Source organism: Anolis carolinensis, unplaced genomic scaffold, assembly GCF_035594765.1.
Source record: "Anolis carolinensis isolate JA03-04 unplaced genomic scaffold, rAnoCar3.1.pri scaffold_10, whole genome shotgun sequence".
Taxonomy (NCBI): Eukaryota; Metazoa; Chordata; class Lepidosauria; order Squamata; family Dactyloidae; genus Anolis; species Anolis carolinensis.
Window position 1 is genome coordinate 27,467,533 of NW_026943821.1, and position 18,600 is coordinate 27,486,132.

The following is an 18,600-nucleotide window of genomic DNA, read 5'->3' on the forward strand; positions in this document are numbered from 1 at the left end:
CTCCCTCTGTGCTAGCTCTGGAGAAGTAAGTGAATGGTTATCTGTATCAAAAGAGAGAGCCCTCCTCACATACAGGGGTTTGAGTTCATAAGGATGGGCCGCTCGCTGTAAGCTAAAAAGAGGTCGCGGAGGGTTGGGTGCCCTGCCTGTGCCAGCTCGCGCTTTAAAAAGGGCTTCTGCCGTGAGTGGCACATGGAGAGGGAGGCTGCGGCCTGTTCCTTTCCGTGCGGAATCGCTATCAAGAGATTTCGGAAGCATAATTTTTGGGAACGGGGAAGCTGGTAATCGCGTGTTCTGGCTCCCCAGCAATAGAAGTCAAAGGCAGCAAGAGAGTGGCATGGGCTGTTCTCATGAGTCCTTTTCAAAGGAACTTACTTATTTACAACACTTTTACCCGGGCTGTGGCGCAGGCTGGAGAGCAGCCAGTTGCAACCAGCTGCAATGAATCACTGTTTGCCTTGTCTTTGTTCTATGTTAAAAGGCATTGAATGTTTGCCTATACAGTAGAGCAGGGGTCCCCAAACTTAAGGCCCGGGGGCCGGATGCGGCCCTCCAAGGTCATTTACCTGGCTCCTGTCCTAAACTTTAGACTTAGGGTTGACCTAAGTCTAACTGGTCTTTGGAGGTCTCTTTGCTTAGCTACGGCCTTATGAGACCATCTAGATGGCTTTCGGAGGTCACTTTCCTTACCTATGGTCCTATGACACTGTCTAGATGAACTTTGAGGGTCTCTTTCCTTACCTATGGTCTTATGAGACCATCTAGATCGTTTTTGAAGGTCTCTTTGCTTAGCTACGGCCTTATGAGACCATCTAGATGGCTTTTGGAGGTCCTTTTCCTTACCTATGGTCCTATGACACCGTCTAGATGAACTTTGAGGGTCTCTTTCCTTACCTATGGTCTTATGAGACCATCTAGATCGTTTTTGAAGGTCTCTTTGCTTAGCTACGGCCTTATGAGACCATCTAGATGGCTTTCGGAGGTCACTTTCCTTACCTATGGTCCTATGACACCGTCTAGATGAACTTTGAGGGTCTCTTTCCTTACCTATGGTCTTATGAGACCATCTAGATCGTTTTTGAAGGTCTCTTTGCTTAGCTACGGCCTTATGAGACCATCTAGATGGCTTTCGGAGGTCACTTTCCTTACCTATGGTCCTATGACACCGTCTAGATGAACTTTGAGGGTCTCTTTCCTTACCTATGGTCTTATGAGATCATCTAGATCAGAGGTCCCCAAACTAAGGCCCATGGGCCAGATGCAGCCCTCCAGTGTCATTGACCTGGCCTCTGTCCTAAACTTTAGACTCAAGGTTGACCTAACTCTGAAATGACTTGAAGGCACACAACAACAATCCTAATTTTGGACCATTTCATAGTCCGGCCCCCCAACAGTCTGAAGGACCATGAACCAGCCCTCCACTTCAAAAGTTTGAGGACCCCTGCAGTAGAGTCTCACTTGTCCAACACTCACTTATCCAACATTCTGGATTATCCAACGCATTTTTGTAGTCAATGTTTTCAATGCATTGTGATATTTTGGTGCTAAATTCGTAAATACAGTAATTACTACATAGCATTAATGTGTAATGAACTACTTTTTCTGTCAATTTTTTTGTATAACATGATGTTTTGGTGCTTAATTTGTAAAATCATAACCTAATTTGATGTTTAATAGGCTTTTTCTTAATCTCTCCTTATTATCCAACATATTCGCTAATCCAATGTTCTGCCAGACCGTTTATGTTGGATAAGTGAGACTCTACTGTATGTGTAATGTGATCCGCCCTGAGTCCCCTTCGGGGTGAGAAAGAAGGGCGGAATATAAATGCTGTAAATAAATAAATAAATACCCCACCTTTCTCACTTGAAGGGACTCAAGGCAGCTTACAACAACTGGCAAAATTCAATAGCCCAACAAAATCAATACTACATTTAAACAATTAACAATAATTAATAAAAACACGTTCAACGACTCTATCCATCCGCCTCTCTTCCTTTTTCCTTCCATTTCCCCCAGCACCATGATCTCCAAGCTTTCCTGTCTCCTCATGATGTGGCCAACACATTATACAAACTTAAAAACATATACAGTAGAGTCTCACTTATCCAAGGTTCTGGATTATCCAAGCCATTTTTTTGGTCAATGTTTTCAATATATTGTGAAATTTTGGTGCTAAATTTGCAAATACAGTAATTACAATATAAGATTACTGCATATTGAACTACTTTTTCTGTCAAATTTGTTGCATAACATGATGTTTTGGTGCTTAATTTGTAAAATCATAACCTAATTCGCTTATCCAAGCTTCTGCTGGCCCGTTTAGCTTAGATAAGTGAGACTCTACTGCAATTACTTAATTCAGTTCTTCCAAAAACCTTGCCTGTAGACCTTAGTTGAGACGATGTCAAATATAATGTTTACTCAATTAAATGCTTGCGCACAAAGCCATGTCTTTACGTTCTTCCTAAAGCTCAAGAGAGTTTAGGCATATCCAGAAATACAAGATACAGAATTGCATTTAAAACACATAAATGGTATTATTTATATTATTTATTATTATTATATTATTATATTAATTTATTAGCAACATTTATATCCTGCCCTTCTCACCCCGAAGGGGCCTCAGGGCAGCTTACAAGTTATATATATATATACAATATAATTATATTATTAGTACAGTAGAGTCTCACTTATCCAACATTCGCTTATCCAATGTTCTGGATTATCCAACACATTTTTATAGTCAGTGTTTTCAATACATCGTGATATTTTGGTGCTAAATTCATAAATACAGTAATTACTACATAACATTACTGCGTATTGAGCTACTTTTCCTGTCAAATTTATTGTATAACATGATGTTTTGGTGCTTACTTTGTAAAATCATAACCTAATTTGATGTTTAATAGGCTTTTCCTTAATCTCTCCTTATTATCCAAGATATTATCTTATCCAACATTCTGCCGGCCCATTTATGTTGGATAAGTGAGACTCTACTGTACATATATATATATATATATATATATATATATATATATATATATTAGGGATGTTGATATATACATATATATTTATATATTATTTTAAATTGCATTGCAATGCTTTCATATATATATATATACACACACACAGACACACATTACACTATATCTATATAATATAACATAATATAATATCACATCATACATCATATATAATATCATATATATTTAAATGTTACGGTTGTTGATATATACATATATATGTATATATATGTATATTATTTATAATTGCATTGCAATGCTTTCATATATATATATATATTAACATTACACTATATCTATATAATATAACATAATATAAAATAACATCATATATAATATCATATATATTTAAATGTTATGGTTGCTGATATATACATATATATGCATATTTTAAATTGCATTGCAATGCTTTCATATATATATATATATATATATATATATATATAACATGACACTATATATAATATAACATAATATAATATTACATCATACATCATATATAACATATATTTAAATGTTATGATTGCTGATATATACATATACATATATATATATGTATATTATTTTAAATTGCATTTCAATGCTTTCATATATATATATATATATATATATATATATATATAAAAGAGTGATGGCATCAGGGCAGCGGACAAAACAACAAAACTACAGGCCCCCCAACCTCGAAATTTGACAACACAACCCATCATTCACGCCTCAAGGTTGATACAACAAAAAGAAAAGAAAAATAAAGTCCTAATTAGAGGGAGAGGAATCATAGTTTTTATCCAATTGCTGCCAGTTTGAAGGCTAAGCTCCGCCCACTTGGTCTCCTAACAACCTCCTCAGCCCAGGGGACATGCACAGTTAGGCCTCTTCCACAGATTATCAGATTTTAACTGGATTATATGGCAGTGTAGACTCAAGGCCCTTCCACACAGCTATATAACCCATTTATAATCTTATATTACCTGCTTTGAACTGGATTATCTTGACTCCACACTGCCATATAATCCACTTCAGTGTGCATACTAAACATAAAGACAACCATACAACAGACATTCAATACCACCACTACCTCAACAATTTCTCACCAACACCACCAGAAAATGCCACAGCAAAGCGTGGCCGGGCACAGCTAGTGTGTATATATATATATGTGTGTGTGTGTGTGTATATATATGGTATGATATATATGGTATATTATTGTATTATATATTATATATAGATATTGAGATATATATATATATATATATATATATATATATATATATAAAAACAATATCTATATATAATATATAATACAATAATATACCATATATATCATAGCACTAAATTGCCCGCGGCCCCTTTAAGAAAGGAGGCGGAGGGAGGCGCGGGCGGCCGAGCGGTGCCGTCTTCTGCGCATGCTCCGCCTCTCCTGGCTCCCCTCCCCCCTCTTCAACAGCCCGGACTCGGCTGCTCGGCGACGGTAATAGGGGCGGGGGAGGGGGGAGCGTGCGTACGCCGTAACAGCCGCGTCGCCGCTACGGGAGCCGGGAGGGCCCACGCCTGTGAGGCGTGTGGGACGGAGGGCTTGAAAGGAGAGAACGTCACCGCCGTGTGTGTGGGAAGGGGGAGGGGGGAATGAGTGGCAGGATGGGGGGAAAGGGGGCGGGGCTTGGCTTCCCGGTAGCCCCGCCCTCACACCCTGCTCCAGGCCAGCGCACGCCCCGCCCCCTTTTCCCTCTGATGGAGAAACAGGAGAAATCCATAGGATCTAAACCCAGGATGGAGAGAAGTTATAGTTCCCTCTGCTCATTCGGGCTCACCCAGGCTGAGCAGCATTCTGGGAAATGTAGTTCAGGGCAGTGCCTTTTGCCTTCTCCGCCATAGGGCTCCTCGCCTTCCCGAACTACATTTCCCAGAACGCTGTGCTTTCTCCATCTCTTTCCCAGCAAACTCTGCTGGGACAAAAGGCAGCCTTTTTGGCTTTGCTTTGCTCCCAAATGACTTTGGGAGGCATCCGAGGTTGACAAAATGGAAACGAAAAAAAGTACAGGAGAGTCTCGCTTATCCAGCATAAACGGGCCGGCAGAATGTTGGATAAGCAAAAATGTTGGATAATAAGGAGGGATTAAGGAAAAGCCTATTAAACGTCAAATTACATTCTGATTTTACAAAATAAGCACCAAAACATCATGTTTTACAACAAATCGACAGAAAAAGCAGTTCAGTACACGGTAATATTAGGTAGTAATTACTGAATTTACTACAGTAATTTACTACAGTCCCCCCCACCTATGAAGTTGACTGAATTGTATTGGTGGTTGTTTGATACTATTCTGTTGTATTAACTTTTGCTTTATTACCTTATTGTGTTTTAACCTGTGCATTTTGTGCTAATGCATTTGTGTTGTTACTTTCGTAACGTGAGCTGCCCCGAGTCCCCGTGGGGAGATGGTGGCAGGGTATAAATAAAGTATTATTATTATTATTATTATTATTATTATTATTATTATTATTATTATTACTGTACAGTCTCACTTATCCAACACTCGCTTATCCAACGTTCTGGATTATCCAATGCATTTTTGTAGTCAAAGTTTTCAATACATCGTGATATTTTGGTGCTAAATTCGTAAATACAGTAATTACTACATAACATTAATGTGTAGTGAACTACTTTTTCTGTCAATTTCTTTGTATAACGATGTTTTGATGTTTAATTTGTAAAATCATAACCTAATTTGATGTGTAATAGGCTTTTCCTTAATCTCTCCTTATTATCCAACATATTCGCTCATTCAATTTTCTGCAGGCCCATTTATGTTGGATAAGTGAGACTCTACTGTATTTATGAATTTAGCACCAAAACATGGCAATGTATTAAAAACATTGACTACAAAAACATTGACTACTAAAAGGCAGACTGCGTTGGATAATACAGAACATTGGATAAGCAAAGGTTGGATAAGTGAGACTCTACTGTATTTATGAATTAAGCACCAAAACATGGCAATGTATTAAAAACATTGACTACAAAACATTTACTACTAAAAGGCAGGCTGCGCTGGATAATACAGAACGTTGGATAAGCAAAGGTTGGATAAGTGAGACTCTACTGTATTTATGAATTTAGCACCAAAACATGGCAATGTATTAAAAACATTGACTACAAAAACATTTACAGTAGAGTCTCACTTATCCAACATAAACGGGCCGGCAGAATGTTGGATAAGCGAATATGTTGGATAATAAGGAGGCATTAAGGAAAAGCCTATTAAACATCAAATTAGGTTATGATTTTACAAATGAAGCACCAAAACATGTTATACAACAAATTTGACAGAAAAAGTAGTTCAATACACAGTAATGCTATGTAGTAATTGCTGTATTTACGAAGTTAGCACCAAAATATCACGATGTATTGAAAACTTTGACTCAAAAATGCGTTGGATAATCCAGAACGTTGGATAAGCGAGTGTTGGATAAGTGAGACTCTACTGTACTACTAAAAGGCATACTGTGTTGGATAATACAGAACGTTGGATAAGCAAAGGTTGGATAAGTGAGACTCTACTGTATTGGGTACTGGGCTGCAGTGAGTCTTTCGGGCTGTCTGGCCTTGTTCCAGAAGCTTCGCTCTCACAGAGGCTCTTTGAACAGCAAACTTGCACAGGAGCTTCGCACAGGAGCTTTTACACACAGCAGCCTTCACACTGGAGCTTCTCTCACCAAAGCTTCTCCCACTCAGGCTTTCTCACACTCCTAGAACGACACCAGCAGGCATCCCCAGACGCCTTGTTCCCTATTGTCCGTTGCAGCACACCTCTCCCCTCGCGGCTTGGACTCCATGTGAGCAAATGGCCAATGCCGAAGTAAACATCCCCATCGGGGACGTGGTGGTTGTGCCGACCGACGGCAACGAAGGCGGGAACCCAGAAGATACCAAGACCCAGGTGATTCTGCAGCTGCAGCCCATACAACAAGGGTACGTGCTGTGCTACAAGGAGGGTGGACACCAGGCTCTTTTTTGTTTACAAACAGAGTTGTTTACTTACATGCACTTCCTTCAGCAGGATTTATCAAGAAGGCTCTGAGACCAATACGGCTGTGGTTGCGGTAGAAGCGCACACCATCCACAAGCTGGAAGAAGGCATTGGTGAGTCTATGATCACAGGGTGCCTCCGGTTTGGAAAAGGCAAGATATTTGGGATTTATTTATTTATTTGCTACATTTATATCCTGCCCTTCTCACCCCGAAGGGGACTCAGAGCGGCTTACAAATAATATTTACATACAATATTATATTATTAGCATAGTATAATACTGGTAATAAATTACTATATTGTACTGTATCAATATATTGTAATATTATTAGTAATAGTGCATGTAAAATATAATATATAATTAATATTATTATATTGTACTAGCTATGCCCGGCCACGCGTTGCTGTGGCTTATGGGAATCTTAGGAGTTTATTTTTCGTTTCTTTTTGTTGTATCAACCTAGAGGCATGGATGAGGGGTTGTGCTGTCAATTTTTGTGGTTGTGGGGTGTTTAGTTTTGTTGTTTTGTTGGTCGCCAGGATTCCATCACTCTTTTATATATATAGATTAGTATTATGTTGTATTACAATATAATATTATGAATATTCAGAAAAAGTAGTTCAATACGCCAGGGGTCCCCAAACTTTTTAAGCAGAGGGCCAGTCCACAATCCTTCAGACTGTTGAGGGGCCGAATTATCATTTGGAAAAAAAAAATTCCTATGCATACTGCACATGTCTTCTCTGTAGTGCAACAACAACAACAACAACAACAATGAAAGAACAATACAATATTTAAAAATTAAAACAATTTTAACCAACATAAACCTATCAGGATTTCAATGGAAAGTGTGGGCCTGCTACTGGCCAATGAGATAGTCAAGTTAATTAGGATTGTTGTTGTTGTTGTTGTTGTTGTTGTGTGCCTTCAAGTCATGTCAGACTTTGGCCGAGCCCAAGTCTAAAATTATTTATTTATTTACTGCATTTATTTACTACATTTATATCCCACCCTTCTCACCCCGAAGGGGACTCAGAGCAGCTGTATGTACATACAATATATTATATTATTAGCATAACACAATATTAGCATTATATATTACTATATTGAACTATACCACTATACTGTAATATTATATGTAATATATAACATACAATTAATATTATTATATGGTATTACTATTAGTATTATATTGTATAACATAAGATTATTATCAATATTATATGTATATACAATATGTTATATTATTAAAACTGATATAAAAATATTATATTATAAAACTGAGGGCGGGGGCCAGGTAAATGACCTTGGAGGGCTGCATCCGGCCCCCGGGCCTTAGTTTGGGGACCTCTGCAATACGCAGTAATGTTATGTTGTAATTACTGTATTTATGAATTTAGCACCAAAATAATCACGATATATTGAAAACATTGACTACAAAAAGCCTTGGATAATCCAGAGCCTTGGATAAGTGAGTCTTGGATAAGTGAGATTCTACTGTATCTAGCTTGGCTTTGGAACTCTGACTGTGGTTTTTCCTCTTGAATTCTGTCTGCAGGGAGTGGGGAAGTGCCACCGGCTGCCAGTCTGTTTCCGGTCACAATTCAAAGGGCTGGGAATGACCTTTAAAGCCTTAGACCAGGCATGGGCCAACTTCGGCCCTCCAGGTCCTTCCATTCTTTCCTCAAGGCATTTTTCTTCTTCTCCACCTCCAGATCCGAGCACCATTGAAGCCCATGAGGATATTGAGATTGCTTACCCCATCACCTGTGGAGAGAGCAAAGCCATCCTTCTCTGGAAGAAATTTGTTTGCCCTGGAATCAACGTCAAGTGCGTGAAGGTATTATGTTTATATTTTGTCCTATGTTGTTTGGGCCGTTGCCCCATGTAAGCCGCCCCGTTCCCTGCGAGGAGATGGTGGCGGGGTATAAATAAAGTTTTATTATTATTATTAAGGTAACAGCATGGCAACACTACGTTTCCCAGCGCCCCTGTACCCATCGCTTCCCCTTCACTCTTTGTACCCATCATTGGTTTCATATTCATAGACTTAACTCTGTTAGACACAGAACTGAAGCCTTTGCTTTGGTGCCTTGTTTGATTTATTTCTTCTGTATGTTTGCCAGTTCAATGATCAGCTCATCAGCCCAAAGCACTTTGTTCATCTCGCTGGCAAATCTACCCTGAAGGACTGGAAGAGAGCCATTCGCCTCGAAGGAATCATGCTGAGGTGAGAAAGGGTTTTTGCCATTACAATTTATTTATCTATTTACCATATATACTCGAGTATAAGCCGACCCAAATATAAGCTGAGGCACCTAACTTTAGCACAAAAAAATTGGGCAAACATTGACTCCAGTATAAGCCGAGATACCAATAAAATTACATTAATTGAGGCATCAGTAGTTTAAATGTTTTTGAATCTTTACATCAAATTGTAATTAAATATTTGACGGTTCAACTCTGATTAAATCATTATTTTCATCTTCTTCAATGTAAATGTGCTTATGTATCCTTTTAATAATCATAGAGTGAAATAATAAATGTAATAATAAATAGAGTAAAATAATAAATGTATTAATAATAATAAAAATAGAGTAAAATAAATGTAAAAGTAACAACAATAAAGTAAAATAATAAATGTAATAATAATAATTAATAGAGTAAAATAATAAATGTAACAATACTAATAATAATAGAGAAAAATAATAAATATACCATATAGAGTATAAACCAACCTGAATATAAGCCCACCAGGACCCTCACCCGAGTATAAGCCGAGGAGGGTTTTTTTCAGTCCTAAAAAAGGGCTGAATAACTAGGCTTATACTCGAGTATATACAGTATTTATTTATTTATTACTTACAACATTCATACCCCGCTGTTCTCACCCGAGGGGACTCAGGGCGGCTCACAGAAATTGGCAAAGTTTAATGCCCAAAACACAATTATAAAATCAAAACAAGACACACAAGTCAGTTAATAATACTATTTAAATACATTATAAAGCTTTAAAACATATATATAATTTAATCAATTCATCCGGAACCTCATGCATAAACCTTAATTCAGACCATGTCGGCTTAGATGTTTATTCATTAGATGCTTGGGCACACAGCCATGTCTTTATAGAGCTTTTCTAAAGCCCAGAAGAGTTGGGGCTTGTCAGATGTTGCTAGGGAAGGTGTTATAAGCCATTGCCTATCAAAAGTAGCAAAGCACAAAGTCCCCGAGATGAAGATATAGAAGCCTGCCTGAATAAGGTTTTCTTCTTTCTAGTCCTCCTGATAATGATAATAATAATAATAACAACAACTTTATTTTTATACCCCGCCTCATCTCCCCGAAGGGACTCGGGGCGGCTCACATGGGGCCTAGCCCAATAAAACCATCAAATATCAATAACACAGCAATAAAACAATTATAACCAATAAAAACATCAATTTTCCTGCTTCTTGGTAGGGGGTTGGACTGGATGGCCCATGAGGTCTCTTCCAACTCTACTATTCTATGATTCTATATCAGTAAAAACAATCGTTAAAATCGACATGAAAACATACAATATTAAAACAGGAGACTAATTCATAGAACTCAGTGCAGAATGTGCCAAATGGGGAAGGCAACGATGGCTTTGTTGTTGTTTCTGCTCTCTGTGCAGAAAGATGATGGACTCGGGCCAGATCGACTTCTACCAGCACGACAAGGTGTGCACCAACACCTGCCGCAGCACCAAGTTCGACCTGCTGATCAGCAGCGCCCGGGCGCCCGTGCCAGGTCAGCAAAGCCTGGTCCAGACTCCCACCTCCGCCGAGGGTAGGAACGGCGCTCATGCCCGCCAAGGGGGTTGGTTGGCTTCTCTCCTGACCTCCCATCTCCCCATTAAAGAACACCATACACATCTCTTATTCCCGCTGCTTCTCTGCGTGGAAAATATTGGAGAACACTCACTCTTATTTATTTATTTACAGTATTTATATTCCACCCTTCTTTCTCACCCCGAAGGGGACTCAGGGCGGATCACATTATACACACATAGGGCATTCAATGCCCATAAACACATCAAAAACATTCAATGCCCATAAACACATCAAACAGAGACAGACAGACGCAGAGGCAATTTAACCTTCTCCTGAGGGTATGTTCGATTCTGGCCACAGGAGGGAGCAGCTGCTTCATCATCCACTCTGACGGCACTTCCTCATTCCAAGTCGTAAATTAGTTAAACTTGCCTCCCCACTTTTATAAGTGGTACCTTATTTCCTCCTTGATAGATGCAACTATCTTTCGGGTTGCTAGGTCAGCAACGAGCAGGGGCTATTTTTTATTTTTGATTGACGGGTGCTCATCCCGCCACGAGCTGGCCTCGAACTCATGACCTCATGGTCAGAGTGATTTATTGCAGCCGGCTGCTCAACAGCCTGCGCCACAGCCCGGCCCCATTTAAGTCTCTTAAATGTATGAAACTTTGTACATGTTGGAGTGGATGGGAGTTGTTAGTTTATCTGGTGGCACTTGGTCAGGAACGTAGGATTAAAGCCGTTTGAGGATTTCTGACCACAAAAGCTGTCCATGGAGTAGCCTCACTGGCGTGTTCCCTTCCTCCAGGGAGCATCACGCAGATTTCAGTGTCCGAGGAAAGCATGGAGGAAGGGATTGAGTGGAACTCCGCTCTGACCGCAGCAGTCACCATGGCAACAGATGAGGGCACCAAGAAAGACCCAGATGAGATTTCAGGTAAGTCCCATCCATTTGGCTGCGCATCTCGAGCATTCTGCTGTTTTTCACTGCATTGATAGGATATCACCTAGGCTGATACTAGAAGTGAAATACGAGGGTTATCCAGAAAGTACATTACGTTTTGGAATTAAAAATGAACAAAGTATAGGAGAAAACGTTTGCTAGGTCCTTCTTGTTATTGCTGCTGCTGTTCCCCCACCTATGAAGTTGACTGAATTACATTGCTGGTTGTTTGGTATTACAGTAGAGTCTCACTTATCCAAGCTAAACGGGCTGGCAGAACCTAGGATAAGCGAATATCTTGGATTAAGGAAAAGCCTATTAAACATCAAATTAGGTTATGATTTTACAAATTAAGCACCAAAACATCATGTTATACAACAAATTTGACAGAAAAAGTGGTTCAATACACAGTAATGTTATGTAGTAATTACTGAATTTATGAATTTAGCACCAAAATATCACAATATATTGAAAATATTGACTACAAAAATGCCTTGGATAAGCAAGTCTTGGATAAGTGAGACTCTACTGTATTACTGATGTATTAACTCTTGTTTTTATTACCTTCTTGTGTTTTAACCTGTGTATATTGTGCTAATGTATTCATGTTGTTACTTTTGTGAACTATGTTGACCGGGCCTTGCCCCATGTGAGCCGCCCCGAGTCCCCGTGGGGAGATGGTGGCAGGATATAAATAAAGTTTTTTTGTTGTTGTTGTTATTATTATTATTATTATTATTATTATTATTATATGCAGTTGAAAGCCACACCCAAATACCACATCTCACGTAGTCGCCATTCAAATCTAGGTACTTACTATAGCGATTAAGGAGCTTTGCAACTCCTTCCCCACTCAATTCTGCCGCTTGCTTCCTCAACTACTTGTTTCCAACAATGGGCGCGTGGCTGGCAACGCAGCGTTTTAGCGATGCTGCGCAGCTGCGGAAAGGAGTGATCGGCTGGTTGCGGACAAGCGGCAGAATTTAGTGGGGAAGGAGTTGCAAAGTTCCTTCATCGCTATGGTAAGTGCCTAGATAATAATATAATAATAATTTTATTCTTATACCCTGCCCCATCTCCCCGAAGGGGCTCGGGGCGGCTTACATGGGGCCAAGCCTGAACAGAACAATAAAAACAAAACAACAAAACCAATAAACCAATATTCAAACAATAAAAGCAAGTCATAAAAACCACATACAAGATAAAATGTTAAAATCATGGATTAAGTTCAAAGAATCTAGGCGAAAGTGCTAAAAGTGCAAATAGATTTGAATGGCGACTATATGAGATGTAGTATTTGGGTGTGGCTTTCAACTGCATATGGTAAATGTTTTCTCCTATACTTTGTTCATTTTTAATTCCAAAACGTAATCTACTTTCTGGATAGCCCTCGTAATTAGCAGACAAAGATTGGGGTGGGCGGGGTTTCCATCCATATTCATATTCCTAGACTTTGAATGTTGCTTATTCTTTTTCTTGTTCAGAGCATTGCAGAAACTGGATTATATGGCAGTGTAGACTCGTATAATCCAGTTCAAAGCAGACAATGTGCATAGCAGCGCCTTGATCTTGGCATTGTTTCCTACTTAGCTTTGCAGGACTCCCTTAAATCTTTCTCCTTTTTCCCCTTCTGCCAGAGGACACGCTCATGTTCTGGAAAGGAATTGCAGACGTGGGGCTGATGGAGGAAGTCGTCTGCAACATTCAGAAGGAGATAGAAGAGGTGCTGAGGGGGGTCCAGCAGAGACTTGGCCAGTCGTCCTTCCAGATTACCGGTGGGTAGAAGGTCAGCAGCGGTCAGCGGATTAAACCTGTGTTTCTTCGCAAAATGTATTCGCAAATTAAGAGTAGCAATTGGAGTCACGTGGAAGACTACATGCTTTTCATACAAGAAAATAATAATCTCAGATTATTTGGTCTCTTTTTCTGTCTCTGCAGATGCTGCTGTCTTAAATAACGTTGCACATACTTTTGGTTTGATGGACACAGTCAAGAGAGTGCTGGACAATCGGAAAAGTCAAACCGATCAGGGGGAAGAGCAGTTCCTCTTTACTCTTGCAGGTATGTTGTGCGTTGTGAACAGATTTACTGGGATAATCTAAAGCTGTCCGTTTATTGTGCAGGAAGCGGGTGTGCGTTTCTTGCTTTGCTGTACACACAGTACATTCATTATCACTCAAGATGACCCTTCTGTTAATAATAATAATAATAATAATAATAATAATAATAATAATAATAACAACAACTTTATTTTTATACCCTGCCCCATCTCCCCGGAGGGACTCGGAACAACTTACATGGGGCCATGCCCGACATAAAAATACAATAACAGCAAAAAACCAATAAAACAAATATCGCATGAATAAGACAACAACATTAGTAAAACAGTAATAAAAGTCAGCATACAGCATAAAATGTTAAAAACGGGAGGCTAAAACACGGATCTGGGCCAAAGTGCAGAAAACTTCAACATGGGAGAGGTAGTTTCACAGCTAAAATAGTCAATAAAGTGCAAAGTAATAATGGCCAGGCATCCTATTGTTGAGTGGGCAGATAAATCAACCAACAATGATTAATCCTCGACACTTCCCGCCAACTGAAGCTACTTGTATATCTTTTAGAATGTGCGTTTAAATGAGTCATCTGCTTAATGCCTTCTTTGGCCATAGGCTAAGCCTCTTTGCACATACAGTAGAGTCTCACTTATGCAACATAAGCAGGCCGGCAGAATGTTGGATAAGTGAAAATGTTGGATAATAAGGAGGGATTAAGGAAAAGCCTATTAAACATCAAATTACATTATGATTTTACAAAATAAGCACCAAAACAACATGTTTCATGACAAATCGACAGAAAAAGCAGTTCAATACATGGTAATGTTATGTAGTAATTAATGTATTTACAAATTTAGCACCAAAACATCACAATGTATTGAAAACGTTGACTGCAAAAAAAAATGACTACAAATAAAGATAGAATTGCATAAAATTAACTTCCAGTAACAACATTTTCGGAAATTAAATCTATAAAAAGTCCAATCCTTGCTGCCTAGAGAAACAGCTGTGGATCCGGATGGGAGGCAGATTGCGTTGGATAATCCAGAACGCTGGATAAGCGAATGTTGGATAAGTGAGACTCTACTGTATCTATATCTATACAGGTTGAGCACCCCTTATCCCCAAATTCTCAAAATCTGAAATGGCCCACGCTTTTCTTTCTGACAGTTCAGTGTGTACAAACGCTGTTTGAGGCACAAAATTATCAACAGCTGTTGTATAAAATTTGGTACAGTAGAGTCTCACTTATCCAAGCTAAATGGGCTGGCAGAAGCTTGGATAAGCGAATATCTTGGATAATAAGGAGGGATTAAGGAAAAGCCTATTAAACATCAAATTAGGTTATGGTTTTACAAATTAAGCACCAAAACATCATGTTATACAACAAATTTCACAGAAAAAGTAGTTCAATACACAGTAATGTTATGTTGTAAATACAGTAGAGTCTCACTTATCCAAGCTTCTGGATTATCCAAGCCATTTTTGTAGTCAATGTTTTCAATATATCGTGATAGTTTGGTGCTAACTTCGTAAATATAGTAATTACAACATAATATTACTGCGTATTGAACTACTTTTTCTGTCAAATTTGTTGTATAACATGATGTTTTGATGCTTAATTTTTAAAATCATAACCTAATTTGATGTTTAATGGGCTTTTCCTTAATCCCTCCTTATTATCCAAGATATTCGCTTATCCAAGCTTCTGCCGGCCCGTTTAGCTTGGATAAGTGAGACTCTACTGTACTGTATTTACGAATTTAGCACCAAAATACTACAAAAATGGCTTGGATAATCCAGAAACTTGGATAAGCGAGGCTTGGATAAGTGAGACTCTACTATACGTATTTTCTCTAACGGACCCAGCGACTGAACATTTAAATCCTCTTTTCCATAGCTGTTCCCATTTTTATGTTTTATACTGTATTTAATTGGTTGTACTGTAATATATTTTTATATGTTGTTGTTTTTAATGATGTATCGGCATCAAATTGTTGCCAATTGTACGCCGCCCTGAGTCCCTCCGGGAGAGAAGGGCGGGATAGAAATATTTGAAATAAATAAAATAAAAAATAAATTCTCCAAATCAGTATTTCCCTGTTTTCTTTTGCAGACCTGGACCGCCAGTTGGAGGAGCAAAAGAAGCTGGCCAGGGACCAGCGGATCAAATCTCAGACAGTCCAGAACGTGGTGCTGATGCCCGTCAGCACCCCGAAGCCTCCGAAGAGGCCCCGCCTGCAGCGCCCGGCCTCGGCCACCGTCCTGAGCCCCTCGGCCCCCGTCCAGCAGCCTCAGTTCACCGTCATCTCGCCCATCACCATTGCGCCCATGGGACAGCAGTTCTCTGTGAGCAACATCCCCGTGGCCACCATCAGCCAGGGCTCGAGTCCCGTCACCGTGCACACGTTGCCCTCGGGCTCACAGCTGTTCCGCTATGCCACGGTGGTCTCTTCCTCCAAGACCAGCTCTTCCGAAACAGTGACCCTTCACCCGTCCTCAAGCCTGGCCCTGCTGAGCTCGACGGCGATGCAGGACGGCGGGGCCCTGGCCAATGTGGCCACCGTGGTGAACCCTGTCGAACTGGTGGCCATGGAGTCTGGGCTGACCTCAACCATCCAAGCCATAGACGGCACCTCAGAAGACGGGCAAACCATCATAGAAATAGACCCGGCGCCCGACCCGGAAGCCGAGGAATCGGGAGCCAAAGCTATGATTCTGGGGACCGAAGTCAGGACTGAGGAGAAGATGGTGGCCGAGGTTGACGAGCATCAGCATCAGGTCCATAATGTAGAGATCGTGGTCTTAGAGGACTAGCCAGGATGCCAGATTATAACATTATTTGATTCATCTTCTCTTACTTTTTATTTGTTTATCTTTTGTCTTTGTACAGCCTTCTGTATAGGTCCCATTGAATATTTTTTTTGACAAATCCACACAGTCCTTTTCACACCCAAAGGAACAACCTGAATTCGGCGTTCCTGAATTGAGAGGATATTCTGCCACATCCTCACATCCAGAAGATAAACATACCTCGACTGTTCCAGAGATCGTTCTCTGAGTGATTACAGGGCATAGACCAAGCATGGGCCAACTTGGGCCCTCCGGGTGTTTTGGACTCCAACTCCCACAATTCCTAACAGCCGGTAGGCTGTTAGGAATTGTGGGAGTTGGAGTCCAAAATACCCGGAGGGCCCAAGTTGGCCCATGCCTGGCATAGACCCACATTTGGTACATTTGGATTGTTTCATATCAAAAGGAATAGAGCTTCTTGCTGGAAATGTGTTCAACTGCTGGATGAGATGCAATTTTAGGAAAACTTAATTCTACGCCTCATGTCATCCAACTCTCCCCCCCATTTGTAGCTGGAATCATATCATCTGCTCTTTATTTTCAAGCCTTTTCTGGTGATTTTTTTTCCCCATTTACAAAACTTTAAAGAATTGCTTATGCGTTGCGAGCCCATGCATGCATGTGCACACACATGCACACGCGTGCATATGCACATACAGCAGGGGGGGGGGAGAAAAAGAATCTGATGTAGCATCCAAGAATATAGCATTAATTTCCTGGATGTATCAAATGTGGATTGTGCTGTTGCATGCTGGGAGAGCTAGGCTCAGCAGGCTGGGCATAGCGTGCTGTTTCTTGCATGCCAGGAACCATACGAAGCTCACTAGCTCTTTCTATATATGCGTGTATATGTTTGGTGTTTAAAACCTTTTGGGAAAAAAAAAACAGTTTGCAGGATTCCAGCTGACACATCACTTCAGCAATTTGAAAGTCTCTGGTCTTTTATTCTTAGTTTGGCCGGAGATAATTCTTTCTTTTGTTCTTAGTTTCTGTAAGAAGAGTGAAGAAGGGATTTTACTTCCTTCCTCTTCATTTCTCCAAATTTGGAGTGTGAGAAAATCCATTTGGGTTGAACTGTTTAAAACCCAGCAGCAACAGTATTGTGAGACAAGGAGAGAGAGAGAGAGCTATTTGTTTTGTTTTTGCATTAAAAGGTCATATGGAAGCAAAAGAAAAAAATGTCTTTTTATTATGTTTTTATTGTGTTTTCGTCCTCTGGGTTGCTCTGAGTTTTCTGGGCTGTATGTGCTAAATTGATTATTGCACTAAGCTATTCTCCAAAAGCCTGATCCCAAAGCCAGGTTTTTACTTTCCTTCTGAAGGCTAAGAGGAGGGAGGGGGTTATATGGCAGTGTGGACTCAGATAACCCAGCTCAAAGCAGAGATTGGCTAATCCAGGCAGCTGTATCAAATCCACATTGAACTGGATATTGGCCCCTTCCACACAGCTGTATACAATCGACATTGAACTGGATTATATGGCAGTGTGGACTGACTCAGATAACCCAGTTCAAAGCAGATCATGTGGATAATCTGCCTTGATATTCTGGATTATAGGGCTGTGTGGAAGGGCCCTCTATCCCAGGATCGGATCCCAGGGTTTCTGTTTCTCCTATATTATCTAGCAGCAAGGACTCATATTTATTTATTTACTACATTTATTTTCCGCCCTTCTCACCCCAAAGGGGACTTAGAGCAGTTTACAAATTATATGTACATACAATAAATTATATTATTAGCGTAGCACAATATCAGCATGATATATTACTATACTGTGCTATCCCACTATACTGTAACATTGTTGGTAATATTACATGTAATATATAATTAATATTACTATATTGTATTATTGTTAGTATTATACTGTATTACATTACAATATTATTTATTTATTTAAT

The 18,600-nt window shown here is 39.8% G+C and overlaps 1 protein-coding gene and 1 non-coding gene across 7 annotated transcripts; both read left to right on the forward strand.

Moving 5' to 3' along the window:
- The first annotated feature begins 7 nt into the window (after positions 1-7).
- On the forward strand, positions 8-17,881 carry gmeb1 (glucocorticoid modulatory element binding protein 1). 6 transcript variants are annotated; one of them, XM_062962051.1, is made up of 10 exons: positions 8-25; positions 6,760-6,996; positions 7,082-7,167; positions 8,771-8,895; positions 9,182-9,285; positions 10,714-10,868; positions 11,661-11,789; positions 13,433-13,570; positions 13,734-13,856; positions 15,966-17,881. In XM_062962051.1, the coding sequence occupies exons 2-10, from the start codon at positions 6,869-6,871 to the stop codon at positions 16,664-16,666; spliced, it is 1,689 nt and encodes a 562-aa protein (XP_062818121.1). In that variant the 5' UTR covers positions 8-25; positions 6,760-6,868; the 3' UTR covers positions 16,667-17,881. The 6 variants fall into 6 exon arrangements, with proteins under 6 accessions (XP_062818121.1, XP_062818124.1, XP_062818122.1 ...); XM_062962054.1 differs by having other exon boundaries at positions 10,714-10,829; XM_062962052.1 differs by having other exon boundaries at positions 9-25; positions 7,085-7,167.
- LOC134293895 (U11 spliceosomal RNA) lies at positions 166-305 on the forward strand. Its single transcript, XR_010000869.1, has one exon. It is a non-coding gene; the product is annotated as a U11 spliceosomal RNA (small nuclear RNA).
- Positions 17,882-18,600: the final 719 nt, after the last annotated feature.

Coding starts and splice junctions, on each gene's coding strand:
- gmeb1 (XM_062962053.1), top strand. CDS start 4,430: ATGCTCCGCCTCTCCTGGCTCCCCTCCCCCCTCTTCAACAGCCCGGAC. Junction 4,495..6,759: donor GACTCGGCTGCTCGGCGACG/GTAATAGGGGCG, acceptor TCTCCCACTCAG/GCTTTCTCACACTCCTAGAA. Junction 11,790..13,432: donor AGACCCAGATGAGATTTCAG/GTAAGTCCCATC, acceptor CCCTTCTGCCAG/AGGACACGCTCATGTTCTGG.